Source organism: Perca flavescens, chromosome 20, assembly GCF_004354835.1.
Source record: "Perca flavescens isolate YP-PL-M2 chromosome 20, PFLA_1.0, whole genome shotgun sequence".
Classification (NCBI taxonomy): domain Eukaryota; kingdom Metazoa; phylum Chordata; class Actinopteri; order Perciformes; family Percidae; genus Perca; species Perca flavescens.
In genome coordinates, this window is record NC_041350.1 from 19437951 (window position 1) to 19464181 (window position 26231).

Genomic DNA, 26231 nt, shown 5'->3' on the forward strand with positions numbered 1-26231 from the left:
TTTTTTTTCCGACAATGGCTAACATATTCTTATGTGGTTTTCTCTGTTGCTGTTGTTTTTCATGGACTCATCACTCTGCCTCTCCTCCTCTGATGCCCTCAGACTGTCAGTAGCGCTGTGGTTGACGCCAACACCATATCACTGGGTGGCATCCCGACAGACCTACATATGGCTGGGTGTTTGTTGTGGTGGCTGGAGGTAGACTCTGGCGGTGATAGGGGTGTTTTTCCCACATCAGAGAATAGTTGCCGGGGTCTATTCGCTGTCTGAACGACCACATTCCCCTCACACCCTTTCCTGTGCCACACACACTTGGATGGCAACGCACAAAACACAAGCATGCCGTAAACACAAAACACACATAAGAGTCACGTGGGTACGTCGAGCAAGATGGCGGCACACTAGTGGAGCTCTGCTCGCCCACCAATATTTACTCAATTTTTCTCACAATTCCCCACACTTTTTCTGGTAACATCAGCTTCCTATTAACTTCGGAACAACTGGGAGGTTATTCGTACCGTAATGGCAACTTCCAAGTATTTTAAAGACAAGACGACGACGACGAGTCGCATGTCGACCAGGAAAAGCCCACCTCAGAACGAACACTCGGAAACACTCGGAAACTCTCGGCTCTTTGCTACGAGAGAGCGACCAAACTGTCTCAAACATGGATGGTCTTTTTGCTGAGATCACCAAAATGAGTACCACGCTACAGGGGGTGGCCGCAGATATAATAACTATCAAACAAACAACCTCTGAACTGAAGGTTACGGTGAGCGGGATACAGGAAAAGTTGGAAGACCGAATGCAGATGCTTGAAAATCACAGCAAGAGAAATGACGTGTGACTGGTGGGGCTGAGAGAAACCTACGGGACGAACGGCACAATGGAGAGCTGTGTGAAAAGAGTACTCGGCGAGGAGCTCGGAATTGACGTGAACGGTGAATTTGAAATCGAAAGAGCTCATCGCTCGCTCGCTACCCTGCCCAATGACGGCCAGCCACCTAGACCAGTGCTTATCAGATTCCTACGACAGTCTGCCAGGGATAAAGTAGTGAAAGCGGCAAGAGAAAAGCGCGGGTTCGAATGGGAAGGCACCCGACTCTCCATGTTCCCAGATATGAAACAGGAGCTTGCTGAGAAAAGAAAAACTTTCACAACGGCGAAGAGAGCGCTGCAACAGCTCAACGTCAGATATACTCTGGCCCGTCCCGCATCCCTGCGATTCACGTGGAAGGGGAAGAATAAAAGTTTCACAAGCGCCAAAGAGGAGAGAAGTTCCTCAGGATTAACTCTAATACAGAATGAGCTGAACGGCTATGTATGACCGAGAGGTTTTGCACTGCGAAGATGGACTTGGACTATAATACTGACCATAAAGAAGTAGGGAAGCTGATTCAAGAGGGGTCAATGCCTTAAAGAGGTGGGTTTGAACTTTGATTCTGTGCAGCCTGAGCAACAGAGCCGGAGAGTGTACCCCACTGACCCGATCGCTAGGGTTTATTTTATCTATTTTCATTTTTTCATTCGGTTCGAATGCCAGAGGCCCCACGTGTTTTGTGGGTTTCTTTTGAGTTTTGTGTTCTCTTTCTGTTTTTTTTTCTTATATGTTTTCCTTTCTGGAAGTGTAGTTTGCACTGTTAGGATGTGTGTTAAGCTACGTTTGGTGATGACAGATAAAAGAGCAAATGATGCTAACGAGACATGGCAATTACTAGAGGCACATATGGGGGACGTAACTAATATTGAGATAAAACTTAGTCTTACAGGCATAGACTGTTATTCACACGTGGAACATGTCTACGTACCTTGTTCAATGCATAAGCTGGAATATCAATGGATGTGGGAACCCTATTAAGAGAGGGAAGGTGCTGACTTATCTGAAGCATAATAAGATCGACATAGGAATACAGGAAACCCACTTTAAAGAAGGAGAAGCACTGAAATTGAAGCGGAGATGGGTTGGACATGTTTTCCATAGCTCATTTTCCAGTAAGCAGAATGGAGTAATACTATTAATAAATAAAAATTTTGGTTTTACTTTACTCAAAGAATTCAAAGATAAAGAAGGTAGAATTGTGTGTATACAAGCACTGATTAATGGGTCCAAGACAATACTGTGCAATATCTATGCTCCAAATAAAGGTGATTCACACTTTTTTCATGAGGTGAATAAGATTTTGGGAGAAATGGAAGGTCAAATAATTTTGGCAGGGGACTTTAATCAAGTCTTGGATCCCTGTCTAGATAGAAGCACATTTAGGGGCCCTGTGATGCCTAAGGACAGAGTGGCAATTCATATGATAAATGAGGATTTAGGGTTGGTTGACATATGGCGATTGATACATCCTACTGGAAGGGAATATACTTTCTTTTCACATTGCCAAAAATCTTACTCTAGGATCGACATGTTTTTGATTTCTAATACCATTATAAGACAAGCTGTGAAGTGTAAAATAAATGCAATCACCCTCTCAGACCATGCTCCGGTGGAGCTCGGCATTGACTTAAATACTGACGTAGAGAAAAAAGGTAGATGGAGAATGAATGCGTCTTTACACTCCTGTTGAAGGCGGATATTAAATCTTTCTTTGAAATCAATGCTGGCACCACTGATACAAGAGCAATGGAATGGGAGGCGTCTAAGGCTTATATCAGAGGGAAAATTATAATTATAGCACAGTCTAAGAGTATTTAAAAAAGTTAATGGATTTGGAAAATGCGATCAAATGTCAGGAAATGGAACTATCTAAACATTTTTCGAATACGCTATATCAAAATCTATGTAAGCTTAAGTTCCAGCTGCAGGAAATCTATAATAAAAAAGTAGAATATGCTTTATTTAGGCTTGGGACAACATTCTATGAAGGAGGGGAGAAAACTGGCAAACTACTTGCTAGACAATTAAAGCAACAAGACTCTCATAATGTGAATGTGCATGATGTATCTGGGAATAAACCTGAGCCAGGATGTTGAGGACGTCACCGGCAATAAACTTTGAACCAGTACTACAAAAAAATAAAAACAAATTTAGATAAATGGTGTAAACTCAGGCTTACATTATGGGGAAAGGTTAACGTTATAAAAATGGTGATATCACCACAATTCAATTACATACTTATGATGGTACCAGTTACTACTTCTCCTCAGATTTTCAAACGATATGACAATAATTAAAGACTTCTTGTGGGAGGGGAAAAGGCCCAGAATTAAGCTTAGCAAAATGTGCTCACCTAGAGATAAAGAAGGACTGGGACTGCCAGACCCAAGATTGTATTGTATCTCCTTTTGAAATAGCCAAAATAGCCAAGCATTGGACTAAAGATAATAAATTTGATTGGGTTACTATTCTCGCCAATAGATAGATTCTCCCAGTCTTCGTCGGATTTCTTCAATCCTATCATGTCACACTCCAAAGAAATTTGGACTAAAATACATAAGATGTTTAAACTTTCACACCATGGCAATCCTACTCCCCTCTATGGTATAACTCCATGATTAAAATTGGGAAGACATCAGTATTTTGGAAAAAATGGCATGATAATGGTATATGTAACATTGCTGATCTTTTTGAAGAGGACCTGTTTGTGTCATACTCTGACTTAACTAGAAAATACAAGCTCAAGGGGAAAGATCATTTTTGGAAGTACCTACAAATCAGGAGCTGTATTTCCACGATTCAGTTCACAGTCGGAAACCACATCTTGGACTATTTCACACAACCCAAGGAGTGCCATTGAGCTTCTGTATTCTATAAAACAACCAACCAACTACTCAGCAACAACTGTAATAACCTAAAAGTTATATGGGAGAAAGACCTAGGATGTATAATGGAGGACAGGGAATGGCTGAAGATAGTATCTGACAAAGGGAAATACATAAGGGAAGTGAAAGGGAAATTCACCCAATATAAAATAATATACAGATATTATTGGACACCTTTAAGATTATACAGAATGGGAGTAATGAATAACAATTTGTGTTGGAAATGCCAGATAGAAGTAGGCACTCTAATACACTGTATTTGGGATTGCTCAGCTATCCAGCCGTTCTGGAGAATCATTTTGGAATATTTAGGTAACTGGGCCGGAAGAAACCTACCAATATCTCCAAGACTCTGCCTATTAGGTGACAGAAGTCAATTACATAACATGTCAAGTAAAGAGTTTTCTGTAATCATGGTTGGCATTACGGTAGCTGCCAGGTCGATACTTAAGCATTGGAAAACACCTAAAATCCCGGCATTAAAAGAATCGGCCAACAACATGATAAAAACAGCTTCATATGAGCATATGCTAAACAGGATAAGCAAAGTAAAAAAAGATGAAGCACCAGCATGGGTTAGTTTCTGGACATACATCACACTGACTGATAAACCTGTATTATGAATAACACTGCTAAGTATTCCAATATTGATGTGCCCCTAAAGCTGCTGATGTTATAGTCTTGTTGTACCTGATTTCATGTATATATGCATATGTTTGTATGTATTTATGTGTATATATATGCTGTATATTATTGTTGTTTTTGTTTGATTGCTCTGTCTATGGCCTAGACTCGGTTTGAATTGTAACAGGAAATTTCTCTGTATGTGATACTCTGAACTGTCATGCACCAAAGGAAAAAGCAATAAAAAAACTTGAATTATAAAAAAAAAACAAAAAAACAAAACACACAAATGTCAAAGAAGATAAAAAAAGGTGATTTAGATGCCCTGCTGTAACAAGCCTCTTATGTTGGATCGCCAGGAGCCACCAGACTCTGAGCATCATGGTGGCCTTGTCGGGCTCCTGACAGACGGTTCTCTCTCTCTCTCTCTCTCTCTCTCTCTCTCTCTCTCTCTCTCTCTCTCTCTCTCACCAATTTACGCTCTCATTACTAGAGGTCAACCGATAGTGGATTTTACTGATACCGATAGTTAGGTTGTGCCGTATTTGCCGATAACCGATTAATCGACCGATAGTATTTAGAATTTATACTGGATAAAACAGTTGACAAAATACATACTTTTTTTCAAAAATAATCCAGACGCTTTTGCCAATAATCAAAATAATAATGTCATATTTATTGATATTACACCCACAGCAATGCTACACAATCATGTGTGTTGTCTAAAACAGTTCTCCTACATATTTGGAGTCATCCAGTGCAAAAATAAACATAATGAGCATTATAATTCATATAAAGGACAAACTATTTACATTTCTTCAAAAAAGGCCCAAATGTATGCCAAATCTCAAAACAGTGACGCCATTCTTCTCTGTAGAACGATTTAGAACTAGCCTGACCTGGTCCTACCATGGATGTATTAAGAGAACGGGTCCTATTCAGATTCTAGTCAGAATGTGAGTCTGAAACCGCTCCATTGGGCTAGGATAGACCTACAACCAATCAGAGCAACGGAACTCAACACTGTGTATCGTCTCCATAGCAACCACTCTTTGCACAATGCATTCATTCTAACTTCCGACTTTTAGACTTTTTTGAAGCTGGATATATCATTTGTTGCGTGTAAATATAAATGTGGATAACGTTAGTGATAGTGACATGCTCGCTACAGTCGCATTTCTAGAGATGAATCGGCGAAAACACGTTTTATTTCTCTGATTCACGGCTTTGTTCTAGCGCCGGCGCTCCCTCTCTTCAGTCTTTCTGTATGTCTCTCCACCATATAACGCTCTCTCTCTCCAGTCTCTCTCTATGTCTCTCCACCATATAACGCTCGCTCTCTCCAGTCTCTTCGGGGAGTTGTTGATGCTCCTCCGCTGAGGATTTTAAAATAAATGCGCTGTCGATTCTACACATCTCAATTCTCCAGCGGCAGCTACTACAGATCGTGGACGATTTGGGTCGGACTTGCGTTCATTTTTGTCAGTGTTTAACCGCTTGAGGTTAGTTAGCCTACTACTAATGTTTAGCGTCATCTCAGCCTCGAAAGCAAACAAACCTACTGTTGTGCTGTTCTTTCTCTACTAATGCAGCATCTATTCAACAAATGAATAACTTTATAATGATATAACAAACCTTTTTGCTGTCGATGCTTTAAACGCGCATCTGATGTCAGCCTTCTCCGCACAGCATGTGCTCTCCGTGCAGCGCGCAGTAACACGTGTCGAAAATAAACAACATGAGGCATCATTGATAGTTTTTATTTTGCCTCTAGAGGCCGCTATTGTAATGCATGATGCCAGCAGACTCTTCTCGGCTCTCGTGTACTGTGTAATGAATGACAAGCAACGGACGCAACCAGGAAAAACTATCTGCATGGATTTTTGCCGATAACAATAGTTCCACCAATCAACTATCGGTGCCGATTAATCGGCAAAACCGATGAATCGGTCGACCTCTACTCATTACCACAGACCAGGATTATCCCGGATCTACTGGATCTGTTTTAGATATACAGCACAATGAGTCAGTGACAAGAAGATCATGAGCTTTACAGCAACTTTACAGCAAAAGCCACAAGGATTAGAACTACAATGTACAACTTGATCTTTTCGAGCCTCATTGTTACTTGTGAGGATCCAGAATGACCATGCACTTTGCAGGTTATGTGCTTGTATGTGCACGTGTTATACATGGTGCCAAAATATGTGTTGAAATTCAAATTATTTAACATGTTCAGTATTTTCCTTCAGTTTGTGGAAGACTTAGGTGCACATATTTGGCAAGGGGTTTAGGCGTCCTTCCCCAACATTTTTCAATAGAAAAAAACAAAACAATTTTCCTATACATTTTGTGTCTCTTTTTGGTCATTTTTGTTTTCTTTGGGGTTGTTTTCAGTCTCTGGTCATTCTCTCTTTGTAGTCAGTTTGCTTCCCTTCGTGGTAGTTTTGCATCTCTTTTTCCACATAATTTTGGACCATTATTATTACCATATCTGTGTCTAAAATGTTGGAAAAGCTAGGACAGACCATACATAAATAACACTCAAAGCGTAAAGACAAAACTTGCTAAAAAAGTACAACTACAGTCATTAAATCTGAAAAAAAAAGTCTTTTAGTTACATTCATTCGGCTTAGGTGCTGCCCAAAACGGCTCGGGTGCTGCACCTAAACCTTATAATGGCAGGGAAACCCCTGTTGTTAGTGAGTAGACATTAGTAATGAGTAAGCTCCACATGTTTCACTGCTGTAGGACATTTCACAGTCTGTGAATGAAGCCCTGTACTGCTGGTATAACTGCAACTAGTGACATTGTGCATGCAAACGTTAATTATTAGTTTTATTCCGTAAATGTTGTTGAGGCAGAAATATAATCTTATATTGATTTATTTTTTATTTTGTTAGCCTATAAACGAAAATTAGCGATACACTATTATATTGTGTTGCTACAGACCCAGCTGCGTCCATATATAAAATACAGTGACTGCAAAGAGTTTGGAAGGAAATCCTGCAATGCATTGCGTTGGTAATGCTTACCTTGTAGACTTTTAAAGATTTTCCAGCTGAAATGAGTAGTCGGTTAGTAGTTTGTTCTTTGACAGACAATTTCAAGCAAAATTCCAAACATTTGCTGGTTTCAGCTTGTCAAATGTGAGGATGTGTTTTTTTTGTTGTTTTTTTGTCTTATATGTTAATTAAGTAAATATCTTTGGGTTTTTGACTGTTGGTCGGTCAAACAAGCAACGGGTTTATGTCACCTTGGGCTCTGGAATTGTGTTGGGGCATTTTTCTTTTGCATTTTCTGACTAGAAAATGAAAAGAATTGTTAATTGCAGCAATACCACAAAATCCCTGCTTTTTGAATGTAACCAGAATCTTTCTACATACATTTTGAAATGGCTTTACTTTTTTTTTTAACCGTTTATAAAAATGTGTCAGGCCACATGGCATGTCTAAAAACCTTCCTTGCTCATAGTTTAACTATATTATCTATATTATAATAAGAGTGTTTTACACATGTAGACATTTGGGATTTATTTTTTTTACTGTGAGAATAACCAGAACATATTTTCCTGGCCTAATTTACTGACACATACAGTCTTTACATAAAAAAATCAGGAAAAAAGGAAATGCTCATAAAAAAAAAAAAAGTAGGCAAATACTTGTGTACTCATGGAAAACCGGAGTGAGTGTGAATTTCCAGCCCCTATTCCATCATTTAAGTCCCTTCCAAGCTCTTTGTGCGTTCCCACATCCCTCATCCCACATTCTCTTCTCCTGAGTAATCTGCCCTTCTCCCTGATGATGATATCATCATGCATCACAGCATCATGCAGTTCGCTCCTATTTTCAGATACCTGCGCCATGGAGGAAAGCCAAACAACCACTTCCTGTGTGTGAGTGTGTGAATGAGTGAGACAGAGAGAGGGGAGTCTGGGAAAGGGGGGCACAGGGAGATCTCATCCAAAAGAATGCAGACAATGTCTCTGGTTTGGGCATCTGAATGTGTGTGAAAGAGAGGAACTGACTAAATAACCAAATGTTATTTAGTCATTGTTATTTTAAATGCAGCGTAGCATAACCTAATACATTGTCACATTATGAGCTTGAGGTTCCCTTACCAATTTGTCTTTGAGCCTCTCGCCCTTGATGTGAAATTCCACAGCGGTGGGGCTGGGACTGGGGCTGGGGCTGGGGCTGGGGCTGGGGCTGGGGCTGGGGCTGGGACTAGGACTGGAGCTACAGGGGCTGAGGTTGCTGCTGCTTCCTTCGCTGCCTCCGCTGTGGGTGCTGCCGCTGTCCTCCGCCCGGCTGACCTTATAGATGGTGACACAGCTTAGGCCTCCGCCCCCCAGGGGAAGCCACCCACCACTGGAGTCATCCCGAGTCATGACCACTGCTCTCACACGCGCATAACTGTCACTGTGAAGGAGGAAAGGAAGGAGAGGAAAGGGAGGACGATGAGGAGGGTGGAAGGAATAAGAAGAGAGGGCAAGAGAAAAACAATGCTTTTAGTGAACATCATCAGTAGCAATCAGCATTCAAACATTTCCCGGGGCTTTTTCCTTGAGGGCCTTCTTTTGGTGACCATCTTATTTCTAAACATCATCAAAAGTACACAGCATGAAATATCAACCCACATAATTCAGTTCAACCGCAGCATAAACAAGTCTTATTACAGTACACATAGCCTACACAAAATGGTTAGTGAATGTGTAGCGAGGAACACACCATAAACACACAGATAAGATAAAGCGAGAAGATGAGCATACCATGTCTACATCACATTTGTCCAACAATTTGAGGGTTTAAAGAGTTCTGCACATGCAACATTACACACGACTAGTCTGATACTGAGATTACATAAAACAGAATGAAACTACGGGGAAATCTGGGTGGTGTCAGAGGCTTTTACTAGCAACAAGCTAGCCTAAAATCTAGAATAGAAAAATAGAATGAGAAGGAGCAAAGGCAAGGATTCAACTTTTGAATTAAATGTATATTTTAGGTTTAGTGCATTACATAACCGACTAAAGGCTTAGATTCCTAAAGTCTGAAGCTGTCAGTTTATGTTTAACCCCGGCAGGAGGGTGACTGACCATGTGGCCAAGTTCAGGCTTTGGCTGCTGCTGATCTCCAACCTTTCCCCCAAAAGCAGGTGGTTTCAAACTAGACAACACATGACAGGGGCTCCAACTCACATGAACCTCTTTCCTTTCACATATCCGATGATGCTGCTGTTGTCTCACTTAGCTTTCTCATGTCACCTACAACGGCTTTGGATCACGTTAGTCACGTATAATAAATAACTACGTAACTGAAAGAAAGCATACTAATAAAAAGCCCAAATATGTTTTTTTTTAGATGCAGGAATGAAACATGAGGTGAGGTTATTCACTGTATTATAAAATGCTTTTAGTTTCAGAGGTTAGTGCACAGGTAATAGCAGGCAGGGTGTATAAAAATGCATAAAGTTTCAGGTTTTTCAGACATACAGCAACATAAACACATGCATTATCAAACAGCCACAAACTGGAAAAAGGCTGAACTGCCATTATAATAATCCTAATATAAAAAGTATGCAGTAAAGAAAGGACCTCTGCCAAAATAGCACAACCGAATGTATCACTATATTGGTGATACAGCATATCAGCGGACCATATCATGCCTTACTTTAATTCTGCCTATTAATTTATCAATTCTACATCTATTTTCCCTAATTCCATTTTCTCTCCCTCCCAACCTCAGTTGCCTCTCTGTCCCTTCATTTAGAGTCAGATGTTTCCATGATTAGATAACACGGACTGCACTGGGCCACCGGAAATGACAAAGGTCAGGGTGTGCTGAGGGCAGCATTTTGCAGAAACTCCTGGTAACATATTAAAGGCTGGGGAAGATCTAAGAGCTGACAGAAACCCGCTAAGAGAGGGAAGAATGTGACTGCCGGATGTCTTCCTGTGACACATTGCTCTCTGGCCGACGTCCGGGTTGACCAATGAAGATGTCGTCACAGGGTCTGAAACATTTCCTGAAGAATTTCTTCTAATAGTGGCCAAATATGAAACAGTGATTAAGGGAGAAAAATGTCACTAACTGACAACACAGTTACCTAGTAGCTACTGCTCTAAAAGAAGAATGGCCGTGTCCTCCCCCTTACTGCCTCTTCACTGTGCTAACCTTTGCCCTCCTGCCTTCCACACCCTTGGAAAACCTCAGTGCCCAGGTTAGTAATTAATGCAAGAGCCAGTGAGCATTAAATCTGAAGCTATTTTTTTTTTCTTCATGTGAAAGCCTTGATATCCTGGCACCTGGTAATAGTTGACCAAAGTTCTTTCAAAGGATTGATGTGTATGATAAATATGGATAACTTAAAAACAAACCAACCGACAAAACAGAAAAACCACACACTTCACTGTGGCAAATTCTGGTCTTCTCAACACAAACACACTGTTCACTGTTCACACTGTTCACACTGTTCACACTGTTTCTAGACTAATAACTACTAACAATGTATGTATGTATGTATGTATGTAAAAGGGTCACTGGTAGTGATAAACCTAGACAGAATTATCACCCAAATCTGCAGCTACCCTTGGCTTTAAAGTGAGTTTCAGCTCATTCTTTAGCTCTCATGGTGTCCTTTTTAGCCACAGCAGGCAGCTTTTTTTTTTTTTTTTTTTTCGAAAAGGCTCTGATAAACCCACTATATACTACTTTCTCAGCACCAAACGCCAGACAGATACAGTTAGTGGCTAGCCGGTGAACATAGTGAAGCATTTAGCAGCTGAAGAGCCAGATATTTCCCTCAGGAGAGACCAGGAAATAGAGCTAAAAGAGAGTGAATATTGCACTTACATTCATCAGGTGGCCAGAAACATGACTCCATATGAACGATAGTGTTGCTCCGTAACTGCTGGACGTGTAAATAAGCAGCTGTCTGCTAACAAGTTTGCCATACCAAATTAAAAGGTGACGATATGTCAATGTTGTGTTAAAAGCTTGTTTCCGCTGTCCCACCACGGCCAAAAAAAGCAGTTATTTCAGGTTTAAAGTTTAGTCGAACCTTCTCATTTTCAATCGCTTCTTTTGAGAACTGAATCTATCCAATTTGATATTAAATATTTGGAATATGGGTTTGAGAAGAATGACATTTTAGTTTGTTGGTAAGTAGCGACCAACGCTTAGCTGACTTGCTGGTACATTTTTATGTACCAGGCTGCAAGCACATTGATTTCTTTTAAAAAGGTAGAAAAGAAGTAAGGAGTACTTCTGCAAATGCACTGCTTCAAATCCAAGCAAGGTGGTTTGGCACGCATCTGTCATTAGACAAAAACACGTTTGTAAAATGACTAATATATCTAATCGCAAGCAGCTGACTGTATATATCATGGTATACTTCTAATTTATTAATATTCTTTAGATTATCCTTGATTATGTTTTCTCATTTTGACCTTCCCATAAGTCTTCACAAATAAATACATCCAAACAATTAGTTAGACTGAATGGCTATCAAATCCTTCAATCATATTAAATTTGGTAGAGCTGTGCATGCTACTACTGCCTGTTCAAAGTTGATGCCTTGCCAATCTGTCTACATTCTTAGCAAGCTTCGTCAGTCACGGTGTAAACAGCAGGGGACAACACTGGAAGTCTTTTACTTGTTATTATAATCTTCATAATTCAAATGATTCTGCCAATCAAACATGAGCAAATAATAACGCAGAGCAGGGCTGGACAATAACAGACAGACAGAATGTATCGAATAACCAACATTATGAATCTCTTATGCACTAAATGCACTCATGTCACAACTGTCTGTTTTCTCTCTCACGTGCTGCCCTCAAGCTTAAACAGTAACTGGTCGTGGGAGACTGACAGAAAAACACAACCACGACTAACTTCCCCTTGCAACCTTCCAGCAACAGCATTTCTGGTTACACCTCATGACAGCGCCACAGAAGCAGTGCTTAACCTTACACAAGAAGGGGGAGAAAAAAAAGCATTTTTGAGCAATATAACAGGCAGTAAATGAGAGAAATACTGCCGCTGTTACACCCCTCTATGGCCCCCAATAAAGGATGATGGGTGCAGGAGGGGCAGTCAGTCAGGCAGGGGGTCCCTGGGGTGAACAGAAGGCAGACGGTGGTGTCGCTCAGCCATGACCAGGGCACAATGACCAGGGCCTGACCCTTCAGACCTACCATCACACACATGCCAGCAACCATGACACTCACAGGGAGGGGGGCTGGGCCCTGAGAGGAAGTGAAGTGGACTGTGTATACGCACATTTTTGCATCTAGCTTAAAAAAAAAACGTGTCAACCTCGCTTTAGGAATAAGAGAAATACCTAGGACTAATTAATACTCAAGTTAAATGGTCAATAATTAAAATGGAATCTCTAAAGTAGACTTCTGAAACATGCAGGCCACCAACTCAACTCAACCGACAACAAACCAGCTAGATCCATTTAACAAAATCTTTAAAACAGCGGAAAAAAAAAGGTTCCATCCGCTTCCTTTTTTTCTCCCTCATATAAAAAAATTCTTTTCTTTCTTATGGTAGAAACAGTAAGTGGTCCAAAAGTATATTTGAGTGCAACCTGCTGCAACACACACACACACACACACACACACACACACACACACACACACACACACACACACACACACACACACACACACACACACACACACACACACACACACACACACACAGTTCAGAGTGGGATGGGGGACACAAAGGCTGGCCTCCACGCCCCTTGCTGGGAGCACACAGTCGACTGGACACACAATTGAGAGCGGAAGCAGATCAGCTGGCCTGGGGAGAGGGGGGGGGGATAGAGAGAAAGGAGCCCCCCATTCCAAATTATTCCAAGTTATTCTGCTGGATGACTGACTTCATTTCCGACCAAAAGCAGGAGAGAAAAACAGAGGGAGGGGTGAGAGGGTAACAGAGGACTGTAGGAAGAGGAGGAGGAGGAGGAGGAGGTGGCTGTGGATGGGAACAGGGTGGAGACCAAGGTGACAGTCAACAGCTCCCACCCGCATTTGAATCGACTTTTTCTATTCACAAATAGGATGTGCATAGACTTTTATGGCATCTATACAATATAATATATGCAGTAAAACAATGAACTGTATCTTACTCTTTCAAAGCTAATTTAAAGGGGGAGCAAAGAGCAAACAAAACACCATGACCGGTAAATCAGAATTCAGCTTCCACTTGAAATTCAACGTGAGAAGAGAAGAGAAGAGAAGGCGTGATGGTGGAGCACGTGCAGACCAGGCAGGCCTGGGCCTCGAGGCCGGCTGGAGAAGGGGGATCCTGGGACAACCATTTCCTAAGTTGACAAAGTGGCCGTTTGTCTGCTGCTCCGGCCCAGGCTCACTGGGCTCCAGCATGCCATCATGCTTTGCTCCTGTCTCAGCCTTGGGCTTCCCACCCCAGAGGGGAGTGGTGGAGGGGAGGGGGACATGGGGGGGGGGTATTGAAAGAAAGACAGGAGGGGGAGAAGAAGGGAAGGAGGAGAAGGAAGAGGAGGAGTAGAGGAGGAGAGGAGAGAGAGAAAGGATGTGGCCTGAGCCCTGGGTGCTCGCCAAGTCACCCTCCCTTTCCTCCGCTCCGTCTCCCCCTTCTACCCAACCCCTCCCCGGCTGCCTCTCTCTACACAATGGCCGCTTCTCTGCTGAAATTTCACGTTATTGGATCCCGGGCCTGGAGTTTTGTCCTCCCACAATGTCCAGGCAGCGGAGCATGCTGCAGGGGAGACACACTCTGCAAGCTAAAAGCTGGAAAACCATTCCTCCTTTCATTAGCATCAGAAAAGAGGAGAAAAGCCCCCTCCACCTCTTTTTTTCCATCGCCCCTTTTCCTCCCCATCTCTCCCCTGTATCAAAACCGGAGGAAGACTGTCAAGCTCGGTCAAGCTCCACTAGACCACTTTGGTTTGTAGGACTTTTGAGGGGGGTCATTAAAATATCATTGGGGAAAATAAACACAAGCTTCTTATCCCAATCCGATTCTATAGATTATCCTCCAAAAGGAAAGCAATCACTAGGAAAGTAGAGGCGGGAATGGAAGATGGCGTAAAAAGCTACTCTGGGTGTGACACATTATCTGTATTTACTTGACTGTGTGGCTATCTTCACCAGCTGTTATCTTTGAGAAAAGATGCTACTTTTACATCTCCTTCACAGCTTTAGCCTAAAATACAAGAAGTCCTTATGTATTCAGTGTAGATCAACTTCCCCAAAGATCTACACGAGTCCAGCGCTTGCAGATACAATGTAGCAGAAAACTATGTATTATTTGAATGCAGTCAAGAATTTATAAAAATGTAATCCATCACAAACAAAAATCTAGAGTAACAAATGGCAACTTGGAGCTTAAGTTGTAGGAGGATAAAGTGGTGCAGTTTCCTTCACTGTGATCACGCCTCATTGAAGAAATAAATAACATGCAATCTGGGACTCGACCGTCGATTCCAGCAGTGCATCTAATCTGAACGGTGCAAACTTGCTGGCCAATTAGCCGCGGTTCAATACCCCTAAATAACCAGTGGCAAACTCAAGGGCACGGACATACTCAAAACAAACACCAACATGGATGCTGTGCAAATTATGACATACAGCCAGAACAAGACACTTTTGAAGGGGCTGTCTGTTAGCCATTAATAAAACAGAACAAATAATGGGACAATGCCTACAGAAGCACCAACAGGCAGCCAGCATCACAAGGCTGCTACATTAGCTGCAGTGAAAACTAATACGTTGGCTATAGAAAGAGAAGTGAAAGAGAAATTTGCCCTATCTCCTCTCAACACCTCAGGCTGCTGGTGAGTCATCTCCCTCACAAGAACATTCAGCCTAGCTACCAACTGACTCAGGAAAGAAAAAAAAAAGAAAAAAGAAAAAAAAACAGAACAAGCCTACTCTGCAGCTGCACCACACAGCAAATCTACACTTCAAATTTACCACCAACCTTTTACAGAAATACCACCTAATACGACGGCAAACGAACGGATCATAGTCGCTTCTGGTAGCATTCGTCACAGACAGCAGTTAGTGGGTCAAATGAGCCTGTAGCCCAAACCAAAGATAGACCTAAAACAGCAAATGAATGTCAAAACCGCTCACTCAGACAGCGTTTCTAACATTGATTTTTTAACCAACCCCTCTATTACTGGATTGGGCCTGCAACCCCAACAACAATGTTCTAGGTGCCGCTGCGCCGTGGCACTATAAATCACAATGATCCCATATGTGTATCAAATGCCAAAAAACTATTCTCAAACATCAATCAAAGCCACATATTGAGATGATCTTAATTTGAACCGCAAGCATTTGGAAAATTAAAACCTTGCGCTTGCCATTACCAAAAAGAAAAAAGAGGAACCGCAAATTTCGACTGCTGCGTCTCTGGTCTTCTTTGATGTAAGAGTAGTCCCCAGGGACACAAGCGTCTTCTCGTCATAGTTACTCTGAAACCGGGGGCGGGGGGGAGACCATACAACTCAGGCACAACTTGGGAAGGATAAACCACCAAACCTTGATGATGGCCCATGCTATGGATGTAAAGAGAAACTGCTGTGACAAGTTGTAAACCATCACAGCATGCTCTGTTGTTGGGAACAACATAACATTATTATCATATCAGAAACCAACTTATTAGTTCATCTTGAAAATCAATTAGATTCCCATTCAATCGGCTTTCCATACATCCTCTGCCTCTAAGATTTGGAGGAATCAAGAAACACTTTTACCAAACAATTACAGTCTGTTCCCAATTCTAAATATAGCCACTAAACAGGACAAAATCTGATCAAATGTTACTGAGCAGATAAAAATATATGTTCTTACGTGCCTCCAATTTTAAATTGTATTTGAAAACTTCACTCAATAATTGATTTAATAAAATAAAGCTATGATTGCTTACATTTACTCTTCTAGGATCCAGGCCTATCTCTCCCAGAAACACATACACATGCCAAATGTTGCCAGAGAAATGAACACACAAGTGTGTGTGCGTGTGTGCACAGGCGCACACACAGAAACCCCTTCCTGTTTTCAAAGTGTTTGGAAACTCAATCAAAGACACAAGGTTTAGGATTTACATCTGTGCCCTTTTATGTCTGTGGCCTCGCAGGAAAAGAACCATCTCAGCCCAGCTGCAGCAAAGAGCTCACAACAGGGCCCAGCCTTCATGCTCCCGCATGCAGCACAACTGAAAACAATATCCACAATTCAGACACTTAGTGCTAAAAGCACTTCTTAGAGGCATTGAGATATGGTCTGTGAACATCAGAGGCCCTGCTTGACAAAGAAATAAAGACAAGCCCTGCTATCAGGATGCTGTGATGGAGACACAAACCAATCAGCAAGTTTTTTAGTTTAGGCTTACAAAGACAGCATATGGTCTTTGTCTTAAAAACAAAGAAATTTGGTTTGAAATACACTTTAACTACACTGCTGACATTTATGCCAGATTATGCGTGCTCCTAAAATACTTGAAGAGGAAATGAAAATTATAAGAGGGAAGTGGCTCAGGTTTAAAATACACAGAATCCAGGCCTAAATCTGGCCATGGGAATGGAACAGTCCACCACTATACAAGGCCTGTTCAGTTTGCTGGCTTGTCTCAGTTTCAGACAGTTCAAGCATTCTGGTTATACAGAGGAATACTGTCATTAATAATCACGCAAACAATACGACGGCTTCTACTAGAACAAGCAATACTCTGTACGCAAAATAATTTTTAGGATTGTGCAACTTTTCAGTTTAAGTAAACAATAAAAACTGAGAGAGATTTAATTTCTACAATGAAATGAAAGTGTCTTAGACATAGCCTACACTTAAATCTTATAAAATGTGAGAACATGCCAAGCAGCCAGTTAAGTAAAATGCTGTTGCTAGTGCCCTAATGTATATTTGTCAAATAACACAAATAACACATTTCGTCTCTGTAAACCACCGTAGTCACAAGCAACACTTCTCCAAAAGAATACAGAAGCAAAACCAAAGATGTGTTCAGCTCAGCAGATTGTGTCAAAGGTACGCTATTGCCTGTAGTTAAGACCAGCCCAGCTAGTAAAGCTAAGTGTTCATTAAAGCTACATTGTGTAAGAATTTCTCCCATCTAGCGGTGAAATTGTATATGACAACGAACTGAATATTACTTTCTGGCCCTTCCTCCTACGGTGGCCGAACCCGAAATAAGCTCTCTACATCGTTTACACGCAGCTGTTCTAGCCACTCCGATATTAACTTTGGCCTTGTTGCTTTGCTTGTCGCCTTGTCGTTTTTAATTCTCTTTTTCGCTTCCCTGGAGAGTAATCTCCCCATTGCATTCGTCACGGCGCCAATAGGTGTAAGAGGTCAAAATGCGGAGGTATACGTCCCTCTTTGGCTAAAGTATTTTAAAGATGGAGGCGCTACATGGCTGCCGTCATTCGAGCGAGTCGCTCGTATGTATTGTGAATGATTCTGAATGGCAGATTCTACGCTTACGAGAATACTTTTGATTAGTTATTAATTACACATGAGTACATATTTGTGAAAGATCATAGGGTTTCCTGCTACGAATCAACTCAAAAAATGACACAATGTAGGTTTAAGGTCATATCCAACAACTAGCCAGGGTTTTTCCTACATAGAGAAAGTTTTGGCGCGTTCCAAAGAGGTTTTAGCCAGGGCCAAAGGAAAATCACGAGCACCAAAGCGTCTGATTTTCAGCAGCCAGCCTCCCTCTCATCCACAGCCGCTAGATGGCTGAGCTGCATTGTTTTGACTAGACCTGAACGCTCCCCTGTGAAACTAGCGCTATGGGATCTCGGTTTTTCTGTGCACAGTCAGGCTGTACCGGGACAGTCGCATTAAACATCAGTCCAATTCCGTATTTTGGTACCGTTGGTTTTAACACCTGATGCTCAGTCTTTCTGCTGCGCCCCATTCACATAGTGTCACGTTTTACACTATGAAGGTTAAACTCTGCAATTATTCCGCGGTTCAGATGCATGCGGAACCGTGGTGGACCGTTACACTGTATATTCAACATCACAGGTAATTGATTGATCAAAAGAATGTAGCATTTGTAGTATTTCAAAAGAGAAATCATACACTTAACGTTTTGTATTCATAACACGATTGTATTATTGTACGACAGTAATAGCTCTTACCTTATGTAAGTCACGCCTACATTTTTCAACTTAGGAGCAAAACGTGCTCCTTGGGAAAAACGTTACCATAAAGCCAGCTGTTCATATTAATGAAACAAACTAGACTTTTGGGTCAAGTGTGGTCACATCTGGGCCCATGAGGTCCCGGATGTAAAAGCCCCCTTAATGCTGTTACCAGTCACCAGAATTTTGTGTTTTCCTTGAGATAAATTAAGACGTTTTCACCATAAATTGGTGCCTAAAAATGTATCAGAATGCAGGAAATGAAGTCTTTGACGCTCAAATTTTCCTGGGGGAGGACACCCAGACCCCTGCTTAATGTGTCCCCCCAAAGGCCCATTCTGAGCCAGGAAAAACCCTGCTGGCAATAACCCCAAATAACACTATCTATAAAAAAGGTCCAGGAAATTATTTAGCTTAACATAAGGGCCACAGGATATAGGCAATTACCCAGGCCATAAAGCACTAGCCCTAACAGCTGAAGTAGCTGTCTCCCTTTGTCGTTTCAGGACATGATGGGGGTTGTTTAGGAGGAATGTGTTTAGAAAGCTCTGCAACAGGAATGGGAGTGCAAAACAGCCCTCAGGTGATAAGATCACGACACCCACATTGGCAGATAAATGCTGAGCTGTCAAATCAATCACACAGATAGGAAGAGGACACAGAGAGAGGAATCACCTGACTGCCAACAGACAACGGAACTGCAGGAATCTAAAACAATGAGGCCATACCCTATACATGTTCAGTGGAACATGGAATCACCTTCACTGATGAAAATGGATGAGGGATTCATTTAATTAATTTTAGCAAAAGGAGTCTGTAGGCCCAAATGAACTAAAATGATCACCTGCGTGATTTTTATATTTTCTTATGGTACGGATTGATGATAACAGAGAAGACTCTATTTGTCTAACTGTAATCTATTTCATGGTTGTTGTTTTTTTAAGAAAACTCAAGCTTAGAAGCCAAAAATGTGGAATTTTAGCTTAGCGGGGCATTGGATGCAATGTGTACAAACAAGCTATTCACATGTATAAAATGACTATGAAATAAGAGTATCTACAGTACACAGATAACCAGCCCAGTGAACCTCAACAGACTACCGCCTCGGTTGAGATAAATATTTTAGATAAGCGTGACATTCAGCAGAGAGGCTGCTTGCAAGCACATACTTTCATAAATCTCCCACTTCTCCCAGCATGACCATAGTCCCGACCAAACCAAAATCTGACGAGGCTGTATGTGCCTTCTTGTCATTTCAGCCTTGTGAACATAGTTGCACCAAGGCCAAGTAACATGTTCTCAGCAAAGGGCTTACCACCCATCATTCAGACAAAACCACTTCAGGACTGTCTCGTCACACATTTTGTTATTAATTAGATGTTCACAATGCAAGCTAAAGGAGAACAAACACATAGTTCCTTTATTACGGTTGTACATGACAGCATGAGGTCTAAATTATAACCATACAAACAAAAGGCAGACTTATTTTAGGGTTTAGCAAGTGACTCATCAAAGATCTTGAATTGATCTTATCAATGGAAGAGAACACAATGTCACAATGTGAAAAGGGACGCACGCACAACAACATGGGACTATTAACCCTGATGCTAAAAAAAATGTAAACAAAAAATAATTTGTTTTTGTAAATTGCTTTGTCATTGGAAAGAGCATATTAAGGAGACTCTCTTCAGCAAAAAAATAAACGGCTCAGTTGACGCTCTGTATTCTCTTCACTCCAGTACTATGAATCATACAACAGCCTGAAAGGTGGTGGAATCATAGCAACAATGTTTGGATCACTTCGCCATCTTAGCTGCGGCCATCATGCAGTGTGGAACAAACCCAGCATATACTGTATCTAGCACACCACTGATGATCTGTAGCCAATGGCAGCAGCTCCTGGGGCCCCGAGGAGTCCCTGAGGTTATTGCAGGGAGTCCCACCAAATTCAGGATTGGTTTAATTTGACTGTAATTTCTCTCACTGGAGGTTAACACCATGAGAAAATAAAATGCATTCAGATGACGAATCAGAGCTTTCACCCTTCACACTAGCATCAAACATGCTAGGTTATTACACAATTGAGGGTTAATCGTGACTGATTGCAAAAATCGGATACATTTCCATGAAACAATATGTAGCCTAGTTAACTGAGAGTGAGTGGTTTAATTGTAATCGACATGTGTGTGGCTTGATATGAGGAAAAAGAACTTTTATGTAACATATGTTACATAAAAGACAGAAGTGTAGTTCAAGGACACAGCATCCACGCATGAAATCAATCAAACTCATTTAGGCCAGATAGATGGAATGGGGAAAAACATGGGTGTGTTTCGAACATTAAACCATGGCACTGTGAATGGCTGGAAAGGGGCATATGACCTCCTCTGTGACAAATACATTATCAAAGAAAATCCTCTGAGTTAGTGAAGGAGAAAAAAGGCTAAATACAACACGAATGTAACATAAACGGCTGGCAGACAAGCACGGGTGTTTATTTGTTATGCATTGTACAGTAAATGCAGGAAATGTGATCATTGTGTGATCGTCGGTGCAATGCGAAACAGTGTACAGTGCTGTGAATGGGCAGGCAGGTACTTTATGAATGGAGGGGATCATGTGACCGCAGCACCTCCCGGAGCAGATTCTCACTGACTGTCAACAAGCGCACACAAGGGATCAGCCCATTAAAACAATAGCGAAATGCGACTTGAAATGGGCGCGACGTGTACAAAAACACATCATGTTACAGATTACATTGTTGTTGGGGGTCTGGGTGTGAATGTGAAGCCCTTTTAACCGTTTATTTTATGAATGGAGATTGTGATATGTAAATGAGTGTGATTGAGAAAAAAAAATGGCATCTTCAGCTCTTCAACGTTGACATTGCCGCAATCGACTCAAAGGGTTTTCATTGAAGAAAGGCTGGACTGAAATACAAAAACATGATCTGCACGATTTTAATCGATGATTATGTTCCGTAATCATGGCGGACAACAGTTATACAGATCTATTGTCAACATAACGCTTTCTGATCATAATGTAGCCTACTGGATAGACATATAAAATCATATTTAGACCGAATTATTGCTGTGTAACGTTACATCTATAACGAGCGATCCCTTAACTCATCTTATAACTGCCGATCTATAAAGCAGTAATACATATCCTGGGCATAACATTCTTCTGTTAAATAAATTACGTGCAGGCAACCATTATTATACACACATATGTATGTATATATATATATATATATATATATATATATATATATATATATATATATATATATATATATATATATATATATAATAAGACCAAAATTATTAAGAATGATGTGGATTTTATTTTACTATGGGCCTATGCCACTGCTTGTTATATATTGTCATACTGTTTTTGTTAAACTCATAATGTAGCTAATCCATAGTGTAGTTTTCCATTAGCCTGCAAAACTATTCAAGCAAAAAGATTATAAGTCTGTGCTTCTTTATTGTCGATTTTAGGAAAGTAACGTTAAGGTGATGACATTCCAGCGTTGCTCGGTTTGAAATGTCATTGGGAAAAGGTAACGTTAGTGATCAGCTCATCGGGTAAAGCCGTGTTAATATCTCGCTAAAGATATGCCAGTACTCATTATTCCAACTGTATGCTGTATGTAAATAGAGAATATGTATAAACAGTTACTCACTCGTTGTTTGGATTTGTTGAATCTTCACTCATTTTTTCCTCACGGGGATCCAAATCCTAGCAATAGCATCGACGACGCAGTGACGGCGGGATAAAATACCACAAATATCACCATTTTCCTTCACATATAGAAATTACCCCTATTTTGGATGGTAAGTAAATGATGTACAACGGGGCATGCCTAGCTAAGCGTCCTTGTGAAAACCAAGTGGAGATAGTTTAACGTTAGCTTCGCTGCCTGGAACTAACGTTAAATCGCGAGGAGGAATGACAATCGTTGATTCATTTTATCCTCCCTGGAAGTAAAATCCGACCACAACAAATGGGCCATCGGCATCATCCTCTTCAACAACCACAGATCCCCGCTTTGCAAAAATAAGAATAGATCCTTAAAAAATGTACAAAATGTTGTAGTCTGTAACGTTTGGCAGGTTATTTATGGCTGGCTGTCGAGCATCCATTCGCCAACTTCAGGTCCAGGACAACACTTGAAAAAGCGTTGTGGAGCGTTGCTCCGTCAACGTGTCCGAGTAATTTGCAGTAAAGGCATCCAAAGCCAAAAAAAAAAAAAAAAAAAGGTTCAGCTGTTTTCAATATGAATACTGATGCGTAAAGTAAAATCATTTAGATTTGAAATTTCCTTGAGAAGTTGGTGGACATCTGCTTTATTCGAACTCCATTTTCAACTCGGGGGGAATGAAACATCGGAAAACTGGGCGGATGTGTCGACCCTCGCTTGAGAAAATTAGATCCTTCCGCGACGTAGTAAAACCATAACACTCTTGCGGTAAAATACGCTCAAACAGCACACTTTTGATTGTATCTCATTTAAGGGTAACGTATACAGTACTAAACAGCGTCCCCTTGTAGCCATATGCAGTGAATTAGGAGTGTTTCTTTCCAAAGTTGACCTAAAGTAGTCCCCGCACTTCCCAAAAGAAGTTTCCCTTCAATCACGCATTGATACAAGAGGGAAGCGTCTGTGTGATAGCACGCAAAGTAGAAAATAATCCGGAGGAAGGACTTGGGCTGACAAACAGACTCGGCCATTAACAATTTCTGTTGTTTTCTTTCATTAAGCAGCCTCATCATGATAGACCGCCCCCCGAACCAACCAGAACCAGATTTAAAAAAATCTTCATGTGAAACTGTGGGGAAATGCTTTAAATGCACACAGCTAAGACTGCTGCAGCACGAGGAATTACATTAGACCCCATTCACGATGAAAGACAATCAGTATTCTTTTTTTTTTTATTATTATCTCCTAGCGGGTTCATATTGTTATTGTTATATAGTTATAATGCATACGCAGAGCTTCAAGCCAACATTAAGTGAAAGAAAGTCAATTCACAAAATGAGGTTATTTTGTTCTGAAACACAAATCTATTCTGAGGGCTAGTTTGAAATTACAGAGTGTGTGGTATTGTTTCAGTAATGCAATAGCCTATAATGGTTAATAAAAAATGAGGCATATGAGATTAACCTCCATAACTACTAAACACAAGCAGGGGTTTTGATACAAGTAGTCTTATAGTTAAAGCTGCCCCACCTTGCACCCCAAACTCTCTCTAGGCAGCTGGAGCACCCACCAAAATAAAACACCCTCAGAGACAACCAGAAAAATCCATGTATGCACCTATGAATCTTATTTGTAAATGTGTTAAAAGCCTTGCAGAGCGAATCGTTGGCCTGGTTGCGTAAGACTTAAATGCTATTGGATTTCTGTGCTGTGTGGAATGGCAAGAGATCAGGCTAAATGATTCTGCCTGGTTGTCATAGTGACAGCATGTTGTGTGAGAAGTTTCTTTGTATTTCTCTGGCTTTCATGCAGCTTGTGCCACATCCTTATGTTGCAGCCATATTAAACATCCCTCTGTGTCACTGTATATAAATAGCCCATGCATTCAGGACCCTCACATGTGCAGCCCTGACACATATTGTGCACTTCCTTTTGTATTTGATTAGATTTCCTGTCTGAGGTGTGTATTGCTATATCCTGATGATAGCCTGAGAGCAAAGGTGAATTGTCTCTTGGGATTGTGCAATTCTAAAAAGTCTTACATAGGGTAATCAAGTTACAGAAGACAGACTCTGTCCGCACTTTACTTAATGTGGCCACTCGTCTTCACTTCTTCTTTTTGTGAATTAGGTTATCATTGTCATGCTCAAGCTCACGTCAAGTCCAAATAAAGTGGCTCTTGTTTCAAAAAGAGCAGAAAAAGCAATGACCATGAATTTTCCCACCAGCATGCTTGAACCCTTTAGAGTATTCAGAGTTCAGGAAGTCGACCTTCATTCTAATGTCACAAATGTGGATGTGCATTTCCTGTGTTTTCACACACTGAACACACTGTAGTAGCCTATACTTAAACAAGGCAACAGGATGTTTGGCTAACAGAGGCATCCCTTGACTTCCCTCACTAAGTGCAATCAGGGTCATCACAATTCTCTTTAAAACGGTAAACAAGCTAACATTCCTATATTACCAACAAGCAACCACAGTATAAAGGATGTGTTTAGCTCAAACCTCATTCAGCAGAGTCCAACACAAAAAGAACCTTACTTGACTTTCAGGAAGATGGTTGAAATGATTTGCAGATCATAGTCTGTTGTGATTTGTGTTTGGTCACATTTCTTCATTTTCACAAATTAAAGTAATTAACTTTAGTACTGACACTCATATTACAAACATATTATTTTTCTTGGATTTGACTTTTTATTCTACTTATGAACTTGAGAGCTTTAATTTCTGACTTGAAATACAAGTTAACATTTGAAATGCATAAATTAAAGCTTAGTTGTGACTTTGTTACATTGACGTGATCCCTAATGAACCTGTTTAGACCTGTGTGTAGGGTTGGAGAGGACTGTAATGCTTATTTTGTGTCTGTTTGCAGATGATAAATAAAATGTGATTAATTAATTGAATTACCAAATGGAAAATTCACCAAAGAACTTGATAACATGATAGTGAGGTATGAGATCTTTTCAAAACTGGAAATTCGCCACCAATAATGATGAGGGACAAACTAATCTACCTCACGGCATTAAAAACAAACAAACCTCTCCATGGCCACTTTTATTTATGATATCGTGGGAGATTCCTCACTAGTATTGGACCATGATGACTCAAATCAGATGACAACCTCAAAACACAGGTGATGTGATCACCAGCTCCTACCAGCCCGGTCACAAGAGAGGAGAAGCGAGGGCCTCTCTTTGTACAGCAACTATGGAAAGGAAATCCAGTCTGTGTAGTTGCCGCCATACAGTCTGCGAGACCTCAGGGCATGAAGGGAGAAAGAGTGGAGATGGCTGATGAGCTCTTTGTAAATAACCTAATCTCAGGATCCTCTGCCTTACATTTGTTTTACCTCCCTCTTTTTTTGTCAACACGTTTAGGTTATTGGAACTTTTGTTGAATTTCCAGTGTTTCTTTCCATTCATAAAAAACATACACCTGTAGAGTGTACCTCTCCTGTTTGTCTGTGGGACTCCTCTGACAATGTCAGTGGAATCACTGTGTTCTGGGCCAAAAGGTGTGGCTTAAACAAGAGGTGCTGATTTTTAAAGGCCTGGCAGCTGAACAAAACAATGCATACCTATGATTAGTGTGGGCCTGGCCTCGGAAACCTGGAACTTTTAGGCACGCTAATTGCAGGGTGGTGAGTAGAAAAGGTGTAGTGGCTAGAGGGGAAGGAAGTGTGAGGGCCTTCAGGCATGTTTGACTATGTGCGGTGTACTTGCACTGTCTGTCTCTCTTTCAGACTGTGTGCATATGCATATGACCAGTGTGGAACTAAAGATGCAAACATTTACTATATTTTAAATATAGAATACTGTCATCCTCAGAATACTGGTTGAGAAATCTTTGAAGTTATTTAAGCAGCATGAGGGGATTTTCTTTTTCCAGATTTTGTTTCAAGAATGTCGTAGAAGACAAATGTGGATAACTAGATGAGTAAAGTGTGTCAAGCTTA

The 26231-nt window shown here is 41.0% G+C and overlaps 1 protein-coding gene across 1 annotated transcript in view; it reads right to left on the reverse strand.

Annotated features, from left to right (window-relative positions):
- The window catches only part of spred1 (sprouty related EVH1 domain containing 1), a 36685-nt gene extending 13718 nt beyond the window's left edge, over positions 1-22967 (reverse strand). The window contains exons 1-3 of the mRNA XM_028566239.1: positions 22253-22967; positions 8690-8810; positions 8510-8560 (exon numbers count right to left, since the gene is read on the reverse strand). Coding sequence (XP_028422040.1) covers positions 8510-8560; positions 8690-8810; positions 22253-22284 — 204 coding nt within the window. The 5' untranslated portion in view covers positions 22285-22967. The remainder of the gene's footprint in view (positions 1-8509; positions 8561-8689; positions 8811-22252) is intronic.
- Positions 22968-26231: the final 3264 nt, after the last annotated feature.